The sequence below is a fragment of the Chanos chanos genome, chromosome 10 (genome assembly GCF_902362185.1).
Source record: "Chanos chanos chromosome 10, fChaCha1.1, whole genome shotgun sequence".
NCBI lineage: Eukaryota > Metazoa > Chordata > Actinopteri > Gonorynchiformes > Chanidae > Chanos > Chanos chanos.
In genome coordinates, this window is record NC_044504.1 from 25,305,841 (window position 1) to 25,323,340 (window position 17,500).

Genomic DNA, 17,500 nt, shown 5'->3' on the forward strand with positions numbered 1-17,500 from the left:
TCAACACTTTCAGATGAGTAATATGGGAAATCTAAAGAAGATGCAGTATCTTCATATATAAATGAAATGACTTTGCGATATTCTTGTAAGAAATAAATTAACTAGCCGCTCGAATGTAAGTAAAATTTCCACAAATTTCCATGATATCGATACTAAACTACATTGAATATGCTGATTAAATAGAACGTTTAACAACAAATATAGATATACAAAGCATTTCTACAATGAGATTTCAATTAGACCGTCAGAGCACGCTGCCCCTCATGGACTTCATGAACCAGGATCCTTTTCGCACACCGTAAACACGTGTAGCAAGCGACACTTTAAGAAATGCCACCAAAATTATGATATACTCAGTTCAGACAGCAGATCCACGAAAAGTTCTTCATGAGCCTGATCCGAATGTTCATTTACATTACGTAGCAAAGCAAACTACAAAGCATAGCCAGTTAAACTATGTAGTTACGGAGAGCACAGGATAGCAATCTCCACTTTCTCTGGTCCAGAAAAGACCTGATATAAAACATTAAGGGTTACGTCTCAACGCGTTTTCAAGAGCAAATAATAATGTCAGACTGATGAATCTACTGGCATTTATAAAAGCAACCTATGTCGGTAACCAGACCTGAATTATCTCCTTGAGTCCACCACTCGTCTCCTAAATCATCCCCCATCTTTGTAAACTAAACCACTGCTATAATTGTAGCTTCTTTTACACAACGGCAGATTCGATTAAAAAAAACGAGGAAAAACATAGAAATAGGTTTGGTGGCATTTTTCGCATAAGAGACGTGGATGAATGCATTAAAAACAAATTCAAAGAATGAAATTTATACATGATAAAAAAATTATAACGAAATCTTATAATACATTATTTCGCATTTTATTTTGTATTAGATTTTGTGCTGAATCAGCCAACGTTGGAACATGCATTGGAATAAAGACCCACGAAAACAGATATCCCACTTCAAAAAATACCGACGCATCTGTAGCTTTGAACGCGCAATTAATGACATTTTGCGCCTTTTCACAAAGGACTACCACGTTTAAGCACCTCTTGATATGAAATATTACAAAGAATGTGCTGAACCATTTTACACAAGAACGTCCACCGAGAGTTCCGGATAATACTGAGGGTTTTTTTTTAAAAAAGTAGTGAGGAAACACTTATCACATATTTTTCGTCTCAACACAGTTAAGACAGTTTTGTGCATTCATACGCTGGTAATCACTTGTTGGTTATGCAGAAAGAGCGCGAGAGATTTGAAAGGGGAAGAAGATCGATACATAGACATGCTTAATATACCCAAATGTGAGGTAAGATGATAGATGTATATTTCTAAATAATATTAGTATATTTTAAATGTGTCCTGCTGTTCAGGAAAGCATCGGTTGCTACCAAATATACATCAAGTTTCCATAAATTAAAGAACTGTTAGTGAGAGAGTTTAACTGTTTTTAAATTTAGTATATAGCCGTTATCTAATGCACTGAATATATCTATATTTTTTTTTTTACAGTATTTTAGAAATTGCATGTAATCTATTGTCATCCATCGACTTAAAAATTTGTATTTTTTTATTTTCTTACTTAACTTTGTAATTTTCTTTCAACTTTCGTAAAATACATTATAAATTCATAAATAGCAATTAACACTGTACTTTTATAGCGATATATACAGTCTTAGCAATTGTGAAATGAATTTTTAATCAAGCCTAATTTACTGCACCAGCAAAGCAGTATAACTTAAGCATACTGATCTTTTTTCATTCCAAGATAGTGGGAATGGAACGGAATGAGAGTGAGTGGAGTTGAGCGTTTTCACTAGATGGTGCTGTGAGCTAATTCAGTACTAAGGCGAATCAAACCACAAACCACCTGCAACCTGCAACTTGAATTCATCAGTTTACCTTCATACCTCTCTCTCTCTCTCTCTTCCTCCCCCCCTCCACACTCTGTGTGTGTGTGTGGGGGGGGGGGGGGGGGGGGGGGTTGAATGGGGGTGGCAGTTTGAATCTGAGTAAGTGACCATTACTCAATCTGCAACCATCCAGCATTAGTAACACTTTCTTTTCATTTGAGGGTCCCCATACTTGAAATCATTCTACAGCAAATAAATATCTGAAATTAACATGGCACCATTTCATCTTCATCTTCACACTGAAAACATGCTTTACCATTTCTCTCTTTAACATCTCTGTCTCTCTCTCTCTTTCTCTCTCTCTCTCTCTCTCTCTCTCTATGAGTTGTCCCTGGTAACTAGTGAGTAGTTTGTCATGGCAACATGTTCTGAAATAGAATGCTGTGCTGTTTCTCTCTGCTGTTTCAGCTCATTGGGTGCTGAAGCAGTCCACTCAACAACAGACAGGCAGATTAGTGTAGACAGACAGATTATTACATGCAGAAATACAGACCGACAGATTATCTCAGGCAGACAGCTCATTAAACATAGTTTGAAAAAAAAAACAGTTAGTTTACTAACTGTCACAGAAGACAGATGTATCATTAGAGACTGACAGGCAGTCTGCTATAGGCCTGACTATGTGAAATATCAAATAAGACATATAGTAAATGAAGAATGTCTCCATGTGGCTAAAGATATATAATCAGTTATAAGTACGAATGTGTAAGGAAAATCAGAAGTGTTGGGGCTGTAGAATGGCATTTTTTCCTTGTGTGTGTAAGTAATTAACAGAAATGCTGTTATAGGGATGAAAGTGTTAAGTTTTGGAAGTCTTGCTTACCACCGGTATTACATACTACTGTGGAGGCGTGTGTCTGTGTATGTCTGTGTGTCTGTGTCTGTGTAACTGTGGTATGTGGGTTGAAGTGTTAAACCAGGATAGGCAGTTAGAACAAGAAGATCGAGAGGGAGAGAGAGAAAGTGTGTGAATGTAGTATGCACGCATGCGTGTAAATTGCTTTACATTGCTGTACATGGCTGTACTCTTTTAGAGAGAGAGAGAGAGAGAGTAAGAGTGAGTGAGTGAGTGTGTGTGTGTGTGTGTGTGTGTGTGTGTATCAAAGAGGGGGGGATCAAGCACTGAGTGTGTCTCACACTGCTTAATAAATCATTAACTCTGCCCCTCCACTCTCTCTCTCTCTCTCTCTCTCTCTGTCCCTCTCTCTCTCTCTCAATCACTCACTCACTCACGCACACACACACACACACACACACACACACGCACACACGCGCACACACACACACACTCACTCACACACACACACACACACACGCACGCACACACACGCGCACACACACACACACACACACACCGTGCATGATGAGCAGGCTTTAGAGGCATATATAATCCATTGGATTGGCATACATACAGCCTGTAGCGGTGCAGTCAGATGTAAGCAGGGACTGCAGTACATTAAGTGACTCTGGAGTCAGATGACTCTCTATCTCAGAGGGTGAATTAGAAAGACTCAGTGTAAGGAGAGACTGGCTATTTATTTCAGCATATCAGTCTACTGTCTCTGTGAACAGGACTCAGCTTTATACAATGTAAACAGTCAATCAGTTGGGCAGTCATTATCTACCAACAATCAATTATGGGGCCAAAAAGAGCAGTCTGGAAAAGATCACTGATTGATTGACTGATTGATTCTTCATGCTCTATGGAACTAGCCTCTAATCGGACAGATAATATTATAATATTGTAAAATATTCAGTGACTCTCCTCCGCAGTCTTCACAGACATACTGAACATACTCATTTCTCTCCTCCCACTCCCACAGACGTTCATTACTGAAGGTATCTTAGACAGAGATTTCACTTTATCAATATTGCATTCATGAACAATGTTGAATTTATATTCAGTAATCAATAGGCAGCTGACTACGGGAGTGTGACATCCTCACCCTACTGTGTGTGAGTGAAGAAGTAATTGGCACCAGTCAATGTAGGCTCTGTGGTCTCTCTTTTTCTTTCTCTCTCTTTCCCTCCCCCTCTCTCTCTCTCTCTCTCTGTCTCTCGAACACTCTCTGTCACACACACACACACACACAAACACACACAGGCACACACATGCACGTACACACACACACACATCTCTCTCCTTTACTACATTAATCTTTATTTGTGGGTGACACTGTGCCATTTGACTGAATTACACACACGTGACCCCACAGGCCACACCCCAAAAGCTGTTACTATGTCAACACATCTGTAACATAAATCATCATATCAATTTCATAACAGATAGGCCCAAAGCAATCATCGTGTGTCATCCACTGCAACACTGCATTTCTACATTACAACAGGTTCACAGGTTCATTCATTAATATAACTGAATGCCTGTTGATTTTTAGTCCAGAGTAAAATGACATTATAAACATTACCTTTATGAATGTCTAAGTGTCTACCATAGCTGTGGAAACAATATGAGTGCTTTATAATAAATTGTACCAATTATCAGTGCTTTGAAAACGTCATTTCTTAATTTTCTGTCCCTTTTTTTATTATGTTCTTGTTTCTTATATATCCAGTTCAATATTTAATACATGAAGGATGAAAACATTCCCAGCATTAAAACATAACTGCTTTGTAATAAATTAAAAGTAATAATTAATTATGTCATAATTATGCATGCGATCTTGCGTATGCTGTATTTTTATTGTAAAGCTGAATTTATCTGATCAAAGAACTACAACCACTGGAGCCATTTCTGTTAAAGGCTAACAAAATGAAGGCAGCTGTGGTTGTGATGACATGTAAAACAAGACATGGTTATGATAAACATCTTCCACTGGGTCATTCCTCTCACACAGTTTTAAACTTCTATCTCACTGTGCCCTCACACCAGAGCCTCCTTACACAACCAAGACAAGCAGTTGAACTGCATTACATATGTAGTAGAAACGTAATAAAACATCAGTAGGTCTGCGTTGGCATGATTTTTATGTGTATCTGAGGGTGTTTGTAGCCCATTTCTGATGATGCTGAAATCTTGGTATCTACTAGGTTCCAGAGACATGCAATATTATTTTAAGAGGATTTGTTTTAAAAATTTATTGTCAGCTGTCATATTGAATCTCTTAGTTACGTAAATATTTGCTTAGTTACATGAAAACATTTTTTTTTTTTGCTACTTTGTTAGTAGCTCTGTAACATTTAACCATCTCAGGAGACTGGAGAAATAACCCACATGACCAAAACAGTACAGCCAACAGTGGAGACTGCTCATTGAGAAGACCTCTAGTTTTCGATTCTTCCTTCATCAATTCATTCTATCATGCTCTGGCTTCAAAAACACTGCCCTACCATTGCATGGAAAGAGAGAGAGAGACTGGTGCCCAGTCCCCCTTTCGCCTCAGTCATTGCCCTCAGCTATCCTGTGTCTCCGCCACTATTGAAAGCCCGCCCTACCTCCTCGCCTCTAGACATCCCAAGAGTCTATTCAGACCTAGCTGAGATGTTCAGCAAGATCCACGCCACTTATCTCTCTCCTCACTATTCCTGATACTGTGCTACTGACCTTCTACCCAGTGCTTCACCAACCCAGAACTGGGTCTATCCCCTGTCCGTGAAGGAAACCCAGGCTGTGTAAGAATACATTGAAGGAGGTTTTCAGCAGGGTCACATTTTTCCTCTCCAGCCTCAGCAGAGTTCTTTTTCATGGTGAAGAGGGATGGAGGTCTATGGCCTCACATGAGGTTTTGTCATAGTAACTGCCATAGTCACCAGAATGAGTGGTCACTGCCATGGGCTAAATATGCCCAAAACTACCCACGTCATTCTTCCAAAGGTGTCAAACCATTCAAGTATGTTCTGGGATACCAGTCTCCCTTATGTCCTCGGAATCTGAGCCAGACTAAAGCCCAAAGAGTAAACAATTGATTTTGGCAGGCAGAAAGAGTCTGTGAGGTGCCCCACATTCACCTGCAGAGATCTGTCCACCACCAAAAGATCCAGGCTGATTGATGCTGCAAGGTCCCACCAGGATTTCGTCCTGAGCATAGAGTTTGGCTCTCCACACATGAACTTAAACTCCGCTTGCCCTGCTGTAAACTCAGTCCCTGATTTGGGGGGGGCCATTCAGAACCCTCTGGAGGGTCAATTCAATTTCCTGTAGATTACAATTACCTCCAAATGACAAAATCTCACCCACCTTTCACATTTTTCTCATCAAGCCAGTGATTCCTGGGCCTCTGACTGGTGTGATACCCTGGGAGACATCTCCACCTGCTCTGGATATCTAAGGGACTCCAACATATAAGGTGCACACTCTGCATAAATATTCCATTATTCCTTCAGTTTATTGCAAAGTCTTGCATTGCCTACTAGCATTAGTTAGTAGTCTTTGATCCTAACCATTTGTTATCCCATGTCATCTTAGATCTTATCTTGCTCACCTGTTCCTGTTTATCGTGTTTCTTGTCTCTTGTGGGTTTCTTGTAATCTCTTGTGTGTTTTCAGGCCAGTTATCCTGTTCTTTTCTTCCCCTGTTCAAATATAACCTAACCAGTCAACACATGCATCCTGGTTCCCATGGTCTTCCTGGGAAGTTCTTAACCACTGAAAATGCACCAAACGTTTTTTTATGCCTCCTTTTTATTGAAAAACTGTTCTCTAATAAAATCTGTTCTCAGCTATGTTCACTGCTCACTGTTGATGGATTTCTCTGTGAAAGTTAGGAACATTCAGGTAGAGCCAATTCAGAGTCTTGGCCAAAAGCTGTGAGCTGACCTCATTTTTTGTAGACCCCAAAAAGAACATTGTGTAAATCGTTACACTGTACAGTTATTATAATTCAGTTCTTCTAGCACGCTAAGGATTCAAGCCTACAACCTTCTGATTGCTGTACTGTTTTCCTAGGCTTGAAATATTCAGGATTAAAAAGGGTTTTTTTTGTTTGTTTATTTTTTTCGTCCTTTGTAATTGTACAGTGGAATTCTTCATGCTGGTTCTCTCCACAAATGAGTCCTGACAGTGACAGGTAAGCCTTCTTTGGCTGGTGTCACGCAAACACAGCAAGAGACAGATTAGAGTTACATGAGTTATAGGGGTTGTTCTGTTTAATAGGTGAAAAGGTACTGGGAATCTTTCAAGTCATAGAATAGTGGTCTTTGAAAACTATGAACACATATACTCACAAAAAACGCATGTGTAACCTTAACAGTTGTGGTTATACATGCATGATTTGTATGGATGTATGTAAGTGTGAGTGTGTTTGCGGTCATTAGCATATTACTGTATCTTTGTGTGTGTTAGTTTGTGCACTCATGTGTGCCTGCGTTTTCATTAGTATGTTTCTGTACATTTGTGTATGTATGTGCGTGTGTTTCATCATCGTTTTTTTTTTTGTGTGTGTGTGTGTGCGCTCGTGTGTGTGTGTGTGTGCGCGCACAAATGCTCAAGGCAATGCAGCTGTGTGTGACCCACTTTCCCCCTCTGCTGCTCAGTGAGAGAGCTCACACAACAAGAACATCAGAGAGAGAGGCAGGGGGAGGGAAGGGACCATCTCTCTTTCTGTTTTCCTCTCTCTCCCTCTCTCTCTCTTTCTCTCTCTCTCCCTCTCTCTCTCCCTCTCTCGCTCACTCGTGCTTGCTCTGCTGTTGTTTTCAACAAGGTGGTGTATGATAATTTTTAGGCCGCCCTGACTCACTCTTATTTCCGTTATATATAGTTCCTTTAACTTTCTGGGAGGATAATGTTTTAAACCATCTTGGATTTCAGTACAAAAACATTAGCAACTCATTATTTATTTATAAGGTGAAGGCGTGATTATCTGTGTTGTGTTTAAGACACACAGAGCTGCGACAGTAGCAATCTTAACTCTAGGGAAAAGACCTGAGACACACACACACACACACACATCTATATATATGTGTGTACATATATATAATAGTGAAATCAGGGTTTTGCAGCTTATTTTTAGGTGTAAGAGAGAGTCATCTGTTCTAAATTACTGTCTTTACTCTGTACCAATGCTGATTTTTCTGTGGCTTCCTCTCCCTCCTGATGTCTTTAACATGACAAATTATTCACCATCATTCATCTTAGTGACTGCAGTTGGTCGTGTGGTGCACCGGCGTGTGTGTGTGTGTGTGTGTGTGTGTGTGTTTGAGTAATGGCTGCGTGATTTAGACCACTGAGTCTCCAGTGAATACATTTATCATGATATCCTGTCACTTTACACACAATGACGTGATGAAATCACAAATGCCCTCTGATGCTCATCAGGCACACAGACACACAGACACACACACACACACACACACACACAAACATATACATATACACATGCAAATTCATGCACACACTCATACACACACAAATGTTTTCATACGCTCCAGGGTTCATTCTGGTAAGCAGAGGCCATCTGTGGATGGTTCAGTGCACAGTGCACACTCTCTTCCTTTCTCTAGTTTCACTCACTTTCCTCATAAATGAAAGAGAGAGACAGAGAGAGAGAAATTGAGAGAGCGAGAGAGAGAAAGTGGGACAGTAGTATTATGTGAGGAACTTAGGTTCTGCTCAGGTCTGAATGGACAGTGTTCAAACAGGCTAAAAAAATTGCAGCCGTGACTATAATGATGAGAGCAGCTGCATGTGAACTTCAGGAGTGGAGAAAGATTAACCATGAATGCAGGATGGAATTAATGTCATCTAAGCAGAGCTAAGTTAAAGCTTCTTGAAAAACTGATAATAAGTGTGTTGAAGTAGGGTTAAAGATCCTGGTCTAGAGACCAATAGTCGTAGTTTTGTTTTTTTTTATGTACAATTTCATTCGTAACTTATGTAAAATATGTATAGATGTCACTGTGACATAATTTTCCCCTAAATCTATTCGAAATAATTGTACATCCACTAGAGTAAAATCTTCCTCTGAGACAAATGACCCTCTTTTGTTTTGTGTTGAATGGCAGGAATGTGTTAATCAGCAATTAATCAATCAAGTGTTCCTCATGTATTTCTAGTCATTATCACGTGCCCATTCTGTTGTAGTAAAGTAACTCTCAAAAGATGGCCACTGTAACACAAAGTAACCGTAGACTGAGAGATTTAGGGACATATGGATTCTCCCAGTTACAAAGTTATGGGTCCTCAATTCTTTTTCCCTTCAGTGTGTACATTTAATTTAAAACTGAACTGACAAATGGTTTTAAGAATAATCATAGTTTTGTCATCAGCACAAAACAATGATTCAGCGTGCTATTGTCGGAGTCAAACTTTTTTATTTAAGTTCCAGGAGAGTCCCCTGCCAGCAGCTCAGTTTCTATCAGTTCATTACATTTGATCCATTTCTATTCCTGATCCTTTTTTGTCTTTTTGGGATTGACTATCTTTTTTGACAAGCTTTTGGGGCTTTTTCACTCATTTTTGACAAGCCTTGGGGGTTTTTGAACTCTTCCTCTTGTCAAGCTTTTGGTATTTTTTGAGTCTCTTTTCTGACTAGCTTTGAATGTAGACAGAAGGTCACTGTCACACAGATATACACGAGAGAGACTGACTCAGCTGGAGGTTTTACCGCCACCTATTCAATCACCCCTGTTATGTCCTTCTCTCTCTCTCTCTGTCTCTCTCTCTCTCCCAGATTAGAAATAGTTTTCTAATGAGACATGACATCCTTCTGTTTAAACCTGTCTCTGTCTCTTTCTCCTCCATTTTATTCACAGATTTACCTTTTTCCAACTTTTATCTCTAACACACACACACACACACACACACACACACACACACACACACACACAGAGCTTAACTGTGGGTGCACATGGAGGCACTGCCACGTAGCAGATCAGAAATGAGAGCTGATCAAACATGTTCGAATTTCTCTGCATCACTCTCAAAGATTTTTCTCATCTATGTCACTCATTTCAGCTCAGCTGCACTATCTCCTCTCCTCCACAGAAAGGGCTGGGAAGGGCTGTTTTTTCTTTTTCTTTCTTTCTTTTTTTTTTTGGCTTGTACAGAGGTAATCTCTCAGAGAACTGCTGCTGTTGATTTTGCCACATCATAGCGTTCAGTCAGGACTGCTGATTGAGCATGGATTCAGATGGCTTAATGGGGTGATAATCTAGAGACATAGGTGAATAACCAGATGAACGGGGTGAATAATTTAGCTGTACGCTCCGCTGACGGGTACAGTACATTCTTTGCCTGTTCTCTGTGAAACAGTGTGTGTAGCTCACCCTACAGTGTTGTCTCTCAAGCTTACGAGCACCTGCACTGACAGGTAAAATCTTGTGAGAATTTCGGGTGTAGACGCTGCTACTCCAATATCTGCGTAACTAATATATGCACTGCATTCATATTCCGCCTCCAGCACAATCCGTTTGATATGAGTAATTCACAAGCATGAGGAACTATAAGAGGAAGAATGCTGGACATCCGTTAGTGAACCTAAAGAAGATTTTCCTTACTTCTGTAGAGGTCAGTGGAGGTCTTGTGCCTGAGATTCTGTAAAGCTGCTTGTGTGTTATGTATACTGTAAAAAGTGTTATAGAAATAAAGCTGATCTGATCTGAAACTGTATTACTGCTGCGTGCTGTTTTATACAGCCAGAGGATCACAGGCAGGGCAGTCTTCCTCCCCCTTTTACATTGCACTCATCTTCATCACCTGCTGAATTATTGATGAAGAGCATGATGAAAATATAGGCCAGAGAAGAATGAACTAGATTCTCTGTGTTTGTTCATTTGTGTTGCATAAATGATTGAGGATGGTTTGGTTTCTGTCACGTCGCTTACCGTGTTCGTCACTGGCTTGTTCCTGGAACATGAACAGTTATATATAGAGAGGAGCGGGGGGGGGGGGGGGGGGGGGGGGGGGGGGAGAGAGAGAGAGAGAGGGGGGGGGGGGGGGAGGGGGCATTTGAGCTCTGTGGCATAGCACGTTATACAAGAGGTAAAAGTGAATAATGCCAAGTGCAAATCAAATTTGAAAATGAAACAAAACTTTAAAAACCAGCTATGGATGGATTAAATGAATAGCTCCTTAAAAGGTAATGATCCTCATACAAAGAATTCCACTGTTACAATCAAGAGAATACAATTTCCCTACCCAAATCTCTCTCTCTCTCTCTCTCTCTCTCTCTCTCTCTCTCTCTCTCTCCCTCTCCCTCTCTATTTTGCTTGAAAGAGTAATTGTGCATGGTGCAAAAAACAAAAGAGCATAATCCTTTAATGTCAGTTAGCCACAATTTTTTATTCCCAAATTTCCAAATGTAAGAAGATACTACACCATAATCAACACACGAGACCCTGTCTGAGACCCTATGAATGTGAACAGAGCATAATTTATCTTGAAATCAACATTCTCTATTCTGCAAGTCTGCCTTGTTAAATATCAGAACACTAAAATACACAATGGGAAGCTAATTTATCATCGCCAAGTCAGACCATCAAGTTGCACTCTAATCTTTATGCTAACCCTTTTGTACAAGAAAAGTCAAAGAGTTGGTATTGATAAGAAAGAGCGGACAGAAAAAGGTTTTGTGTGTTATCAGTGTTTCACCAAAGTGTGGTTCAGTGAGCTTCACTGGGTAGTTACAGGCGTATTGTTTAGTTCACTCTCAGGCACAGCTGTAATGTGTTATATTGTTTGCTTGCCCGGTGTGATGACCTTTGTTTGAATGTATTCTCTGAATTAAAAGCATGCACGCCAACACACACACGCACACAGGCACGCATGCGCACACACACACACACACACACATACACACACATGTACGCACACACATGCACGCATGCACTCACACACACACACACACACACACACACATACATTTGTATTCTCGAAGCACTGGAGAGCTGATGAAGAACGTGATTACTTTAATCTCCCTAACAGGGAGCTGAAAAAGAATTGAGCTGTTTGGCCCAAAAAAGAGCACTCTGCTCTAAGACAAAGAACACACACACCCACACTAACCCACATACATCATCACCATTGTCATATGTCATATCATCATTATCACATACAACCAGCTGCGTAGAAACGCATAAACATAGCCACATCATCATCATCATCATCATCATCATCATCATCATCATCGTCATCTTCGTCACTTATACACATTTTCACATTAGTGTATGCTAAATGAATAAATATAAATGTATTGTAGATGTAGTTATATTGTGCTTAAATATTTCCCGTTTAGCCATGTCATTCTAAAGCCCTTTTGTAGAATGCAGAGATAACGGTATGATGTTGTCTGACTGATCAGCTCCTGGGCTCTGAGGTATGTGCAGTGAGAAGAAAAGTGAGAGAGAGAGAGAGAGAGAGAGAGGCAAAAGCTTACCTGACCACAGGCAGTAAGGGCAGCAGTGGCTTAGAGATAAGGAAACAGAACATCAAAGGGTTGTGGGTTTAATTCCAGACATGGTGGTAAATTGAACTCTGTACCTGGAAGTTAGCTGGCTGAGAATCCTGACCCGGCTGATGTGCCCTTGAGTCTGATACATTAACCCAAATCACTGCAGAGGGTCTTACATTGCACCCAGAACTCTCACACAAAAAGACCCTGCTTCCGCTCATTTCCCTTGTAATAATTAACAGTGAAAGTTGTCTTTGTATATGGGCTGTAAAGATTGCATTGTTTTTGTAAATGGACAGTGAAGGTTATACTCTGTTGTTGTAAGTGGATGCTAAAGACTGTATTGTGTTATTGTAAATCAACAGTCATGGTTGTACCATGTTTCTAAATGATCAGAAAAGGTTGTATTACATTGTGCGATTGCATAGCAGTAACTTGAGCTCTATGATCTACCTGTTTTTTTGCGATAACTTCAAACTATAATCCACAGAACAGTCTTTTAACCCTCTCTGTCACTCTGAATACTGTTCCAGGAACCATTAGCGTGTAGCCTTGGTTCAGTTTCACAGTATTCTTGCTGCGCTTATAAATACATATACCACTTATAATTACATAGGCTACACCATAGATCAGTGATTCTCAACTCCAGTCATGGGAGCCCACTGTCCTGGACGTCTTTGTTTTAACTCTTCATTATCACAGTTCATTGAGCTAATCAAGGGCTTGATGAGTAATTGATCAATGTAATCAGGCAGGTCAGTCCTGAGATAAAACAAAGACGCGCAGGACAGTGGGCCCACAGGACTGGAGTTGAGAATCACTGCCATAGATAATGGTAAATACCAGCTGTGCTGTGGCAACGGAACTGTGCTGCGAACTTGTTTTGATTGAAATGAGTTGTTTTACTGTAAAATGCCACAGGTTTTAATTCTCTGAGATTCTTTTTTTCAGTAAAAATTGCTTTTTGAAAAACTAATGATGATATGCAGTTATTTGAAGCAGTCGTAGTAGAGGTTTGTTGTTGATTACCAAACGACTGAACATTGAAATGACTGAGCAGTGTTTCTGTAGGTTGCGTAGGTTTGCTGTGTTTGTGTGAGCTCTTTACTCTCTGGTTTCTGATTGCTGAGCCGCGCTAATCAGAATGAGAGGTCATAGGTCACAGAGATCAGAGGTCATGTTTAGGGTCAGTGGTTTGACATAGGATAATTTTGTATTTCTATCTGTGGGATTTATAGCCTGCCTAATTTAATGTGACAGGCATCAGCGTCATCTTGAAGATGGCACTGGCAATCCTGTTAGAATCAACCATTTTTTGGCTCTGCAGAATGGACTGAAGTCAGTGTAGTGGGAGGCCATTTTGGATCTGTGCCGTGGGTTTGAATTCAGTTTCACTGAAGACCAGTTTCATTCTAATCAATGTTTGGTCCAAATTTGTTCCCATGGATTGAATGGATCTTTCTGGGGTAATGAAACCCTAAATTAATCTCGTCAGTAATTGATCGATTATCGTGTAATGTAATGATGGATATTTCTCTGCATGGCCAGGGAAGTGGAGTTTCCATGACCCTGAAGCAGTTCTGTCCAATGGTTTATACTGATGATTTAAACAAGATTCCAGCACCATCACTGCAGTTTTGTATAGCACTTTATAATATTAGACAAGTCTGAAAATAACTACTGTAATAAAGCCAGGGGAAATCTCTATAAGCTGACTGAAGTTTGGCTTTCATGTTTTGGTAACTGTGCTGGTATTTCATCCCAGCATGGCACACTTTACTTAGGGACACGAGGCTCAGATAGTTTAAAATATCTGGTGATGGAATAATTTCTTTGAAATGTTGAAAATCTATTGGAATAGCTATGTAAATGTGAGAGACTAACATGAACTAACTCTCTAACATCTCAAACTTCAAATAATCTCTTCTCACTCTCAGCAGAATGAGGATCTTACAAAACCAACTCTCGTTTGGGCTGTCAGTCAAACGACTGGCACCATACTCTCATGCTAAAAGACTTGTTCAAATCTCAGCCTCATATATGCCCTTTGTTTTTCAGCTGTTAGAATACTGCTGTTGGCATGCTGAAATTCAGCTATCACGGCCAGACTTAATTCACCAAACCCTCATGTATAGAACTAGAAACTGATGAAACTTCCTGTAAGTGTGAGAGCATGAAGAAGCAACAAATTGTTGGTGGACATCTGTGTTGTCCGAGTTAGTCAAACAGGCTGTTTCCAGTGTAAGAGCTGTGATTCATGCACATTCATATTTTATGAGTCAAAAGGTTGTTTTTTTTTAATAATAACTCAGATTTCTCGGGTGGTTGGGAGGGTGTGTGTATGGTGTGGGTGTGTGGTGGGGTCTCTTTAATGAGATCTCTGACCACCTGTGGTTCCATTCTTCCTCTCTATCTTATATTACGGATGGTGGAAGACCTTGGTTAACATCCTCTGAGGGGAATCTGGGATCCTCATTTTCCATGTTAGCATCTGTGCCAGAGGTCAGTCAATTCTCCCTATGAAGCACTGGAGAAGTCCAAATTCCATCATATGTTATTGGATGAACACTTTAGATTTCCTGGCTGTCTGGAGCTTTAGAGTATTATATGAAAATTTAATTTAATTTCTATATTAAGCTAAATGAATGGGAGCTGGCCTGCCCTCATTTGATCTGCACATGGGGGAATGCCAAAATATATCCAAGAGGATATATTTCTGTCAGTTCTGTTACGAGCCAAGAATTCCCATAAGACGTAAAGTCATTTTGTGGCAGCTCACCTGAGCGAGCTCAGACAGCAGAGAACCAGATGACAGACAGGGAGGGAGAGCAGAAGCCCAGATGACAGACAGGGAGGGAGAGCAGAGGCCCAGATGACAGACAAAGAGGGAGAGCAAGAACGTTGTTTCTAGGGCAGTTCCCCTGCCCATACCTTCTACAGAGAGGGATGAAATGAGTGGACGAGGGTAAAGAGGGAGAGACAGAAGTGGTAGAGGGCAGTGTGTGTGTATGTGTGTTTATGTGTGTGTGTCTGAGAGAGAGAGAGAAAGAGAGAGAGAAGGAGACAGAGAGAGGTGTATCTTGGGGGTTGCTGATTGTTATCTCTGAAGCTTAGTTTAAATGGGTTCAATGATTATGTCTTTTAAAATATCAGGGATAAACAAGATTAAAAAAGATTACCTCCATCTGAGACTCCTGACTCCTATCAGTCTCACTCTACTTAGATTATCATTAGATGATGTGTGTGCATCTCTTCAGACCTGGCTTCTATCAACACCCCTTTCTCCCAGACACAATGATGTCACCCCTCCAGACACGATGACATCATCTCCCCAAAGAAGATTCGGTGATGTCACCTTCCAAACACAGATGTGATGACATCATCTCCCAAACACAGCTATGATGATGTAAACCTTCCAAACCCATATGTGACATCACTCCCAAACGCTGACACAATGACATTACATCTCAATCACCAAAATGACAAAATGAGACCATCTCCCTTCTTCTAGATGGAATGATGTCACCACCTCTTTGTAACATATTCACCCAAGCTAGATTTGTCCTCAGACACCCTTAAGTCGTGAGCCGAAGGCTCAGACAAATTAGCTCTGTCAGCAACACATCCACAGAGGCTCAGGAAAACAGATTTACTTGTGGTTCTGCCCTTAACTGGTTCACCTTCACCACCCCGCCACTGATATCATCGCCCTTTTTTAGATGTGACGGCATCATTACCCACCCACAGTCATGTTCTGTTTGTGCCATAGTCATTTTCAATGTCATAACGCCTTCAGTTATATTTAATTATTCACTACATGTCTTTCTTAACAAATATGTGATCATGTGACACATTGCTTCTATAAATGCGGAGCATGAAGCACAAATCAGAAACTTGGTTTAGATGATGTCACAAACACACACACACGTACACATGTTCGCACACACACACACATCCACACACACACACACACACACACACTAACAATTGCTCCACAATAAAAGATTAAGTCTTTGCCACAAGTCTTTGCTCCACAATAAAAGATTAATGTTCTTAACTGGAGCATTTTAGTCAAACACAAAAGATCAGAGAAAAACTTCCACATTGACTATTTAACAAGTGAGTGGTAATGACATCATCTTTGACTTGAACTGTGAGCATGTCTTGCAGCATCCAAACAACTTATTTTTAAAACAATATCAGATTTCAGCAAATTAATCACTGCTCATTTTTCAGAAAGACACCCTTCACTCAAATGACAAGCCTATCCCTCACTAAAGCTGTTTACCTATGACTTTGCATAGTGAAGGCTTGTGTTTGTGTGTATATGAGTGTCAGTAACTGTAGGTTTGTATATTACTCAGTCAATAAGTGGGCAATAATATGGACTTCCAAGGTTGTAAATAAAACCCACAACACACGTCGGGTTTGATTGCTAACTGGCTTACTGTGTTTCAGCTATATGTTGCCACTCACTAATTCAGAAGGATCAAATGTAAATAAGGTCCAATCACAGAGTGCCTTCAGTGTTATTACCTAGTTAAAATTTCTGTGTGTGTGTGTGTGTGTGTCTGCATCTATGTTTTCAGAGATTTATCAAAACACTTTACATTAATTTTAATTTTTTATTTCAGTTCCAGGCCAAACATGGGGCCATAGACCCCATACACCCATTCTATAGACACCTCCAACAGGTCCAAACAGACTTCTCCTACTGCTCCAAACAAGTCTTATCCACAGACCCCCCCCCCCCCCCCCCGAGCAATGAGAAAGGAAGGAAAAAAGTATAAAATGTTCTTCTCAGCTTTCTATGTCAATGCTGAGAGTTTCCAGTGTTCTGTGGTTTCTGTGTGTGCTCTACTGCGTGTGAGAGTTGAGTTGTTCATGTTGTGTGGTGTTCCTGAACAGTGAACCGTGCTCAGTGGTTGTGATTCAGAGGTGAGGAGAACTCGCTTAATGATTGATGGCTCAGCATCACCATCTCCACTGGTGTGTCTCTGATCAAGATGCTGAAACCCCAAGGATGATGTACAGGCGTGTGACCTCTGACGCAGAGAATAATTGACAGTCTTTCAGGAGAGGAGTGTCAGATAAATGTCAAATAACTGGTTCACTGACATATTTTTGCTGTTTCATACAAACTATCTGTAGGTCTGCCTCCATGCTGCTTTTTTCTCTCTTTCTCTGTCTGTCTGTCTGTCTGTCTGTCTGTCTGTCTGTCTCTCTCTCTCTCTCTC

The 17,500-nt window shown here is 40.4% G+C and overlaps 1 protein-coding gene across 1 annotated transcript in view; it reads right to left on the reverse strand.

Annotated features, from left to right (window-relative positions):
• Positions 1-694, reverse strand: part of cmss1 (cms1 ribosomal small subunit homolog) — a 3,493-nt gene extending 2,799 nt beyond the window's left edge. Inside the window, exon 1 of the mRNA XM_030786459.1 lies at positions 626-694. Coding sequence (XP_030642319.1) covers positions 626-674 — 49 coding nt within the window. The 5' untranslated portion in view covers positions 675-694. The remainder of the gene's footprint in view (positions 1-625) is intronic.
• Between the last annotated feature and the right edge of the window lie 16,806 nt (positions 695-17,500).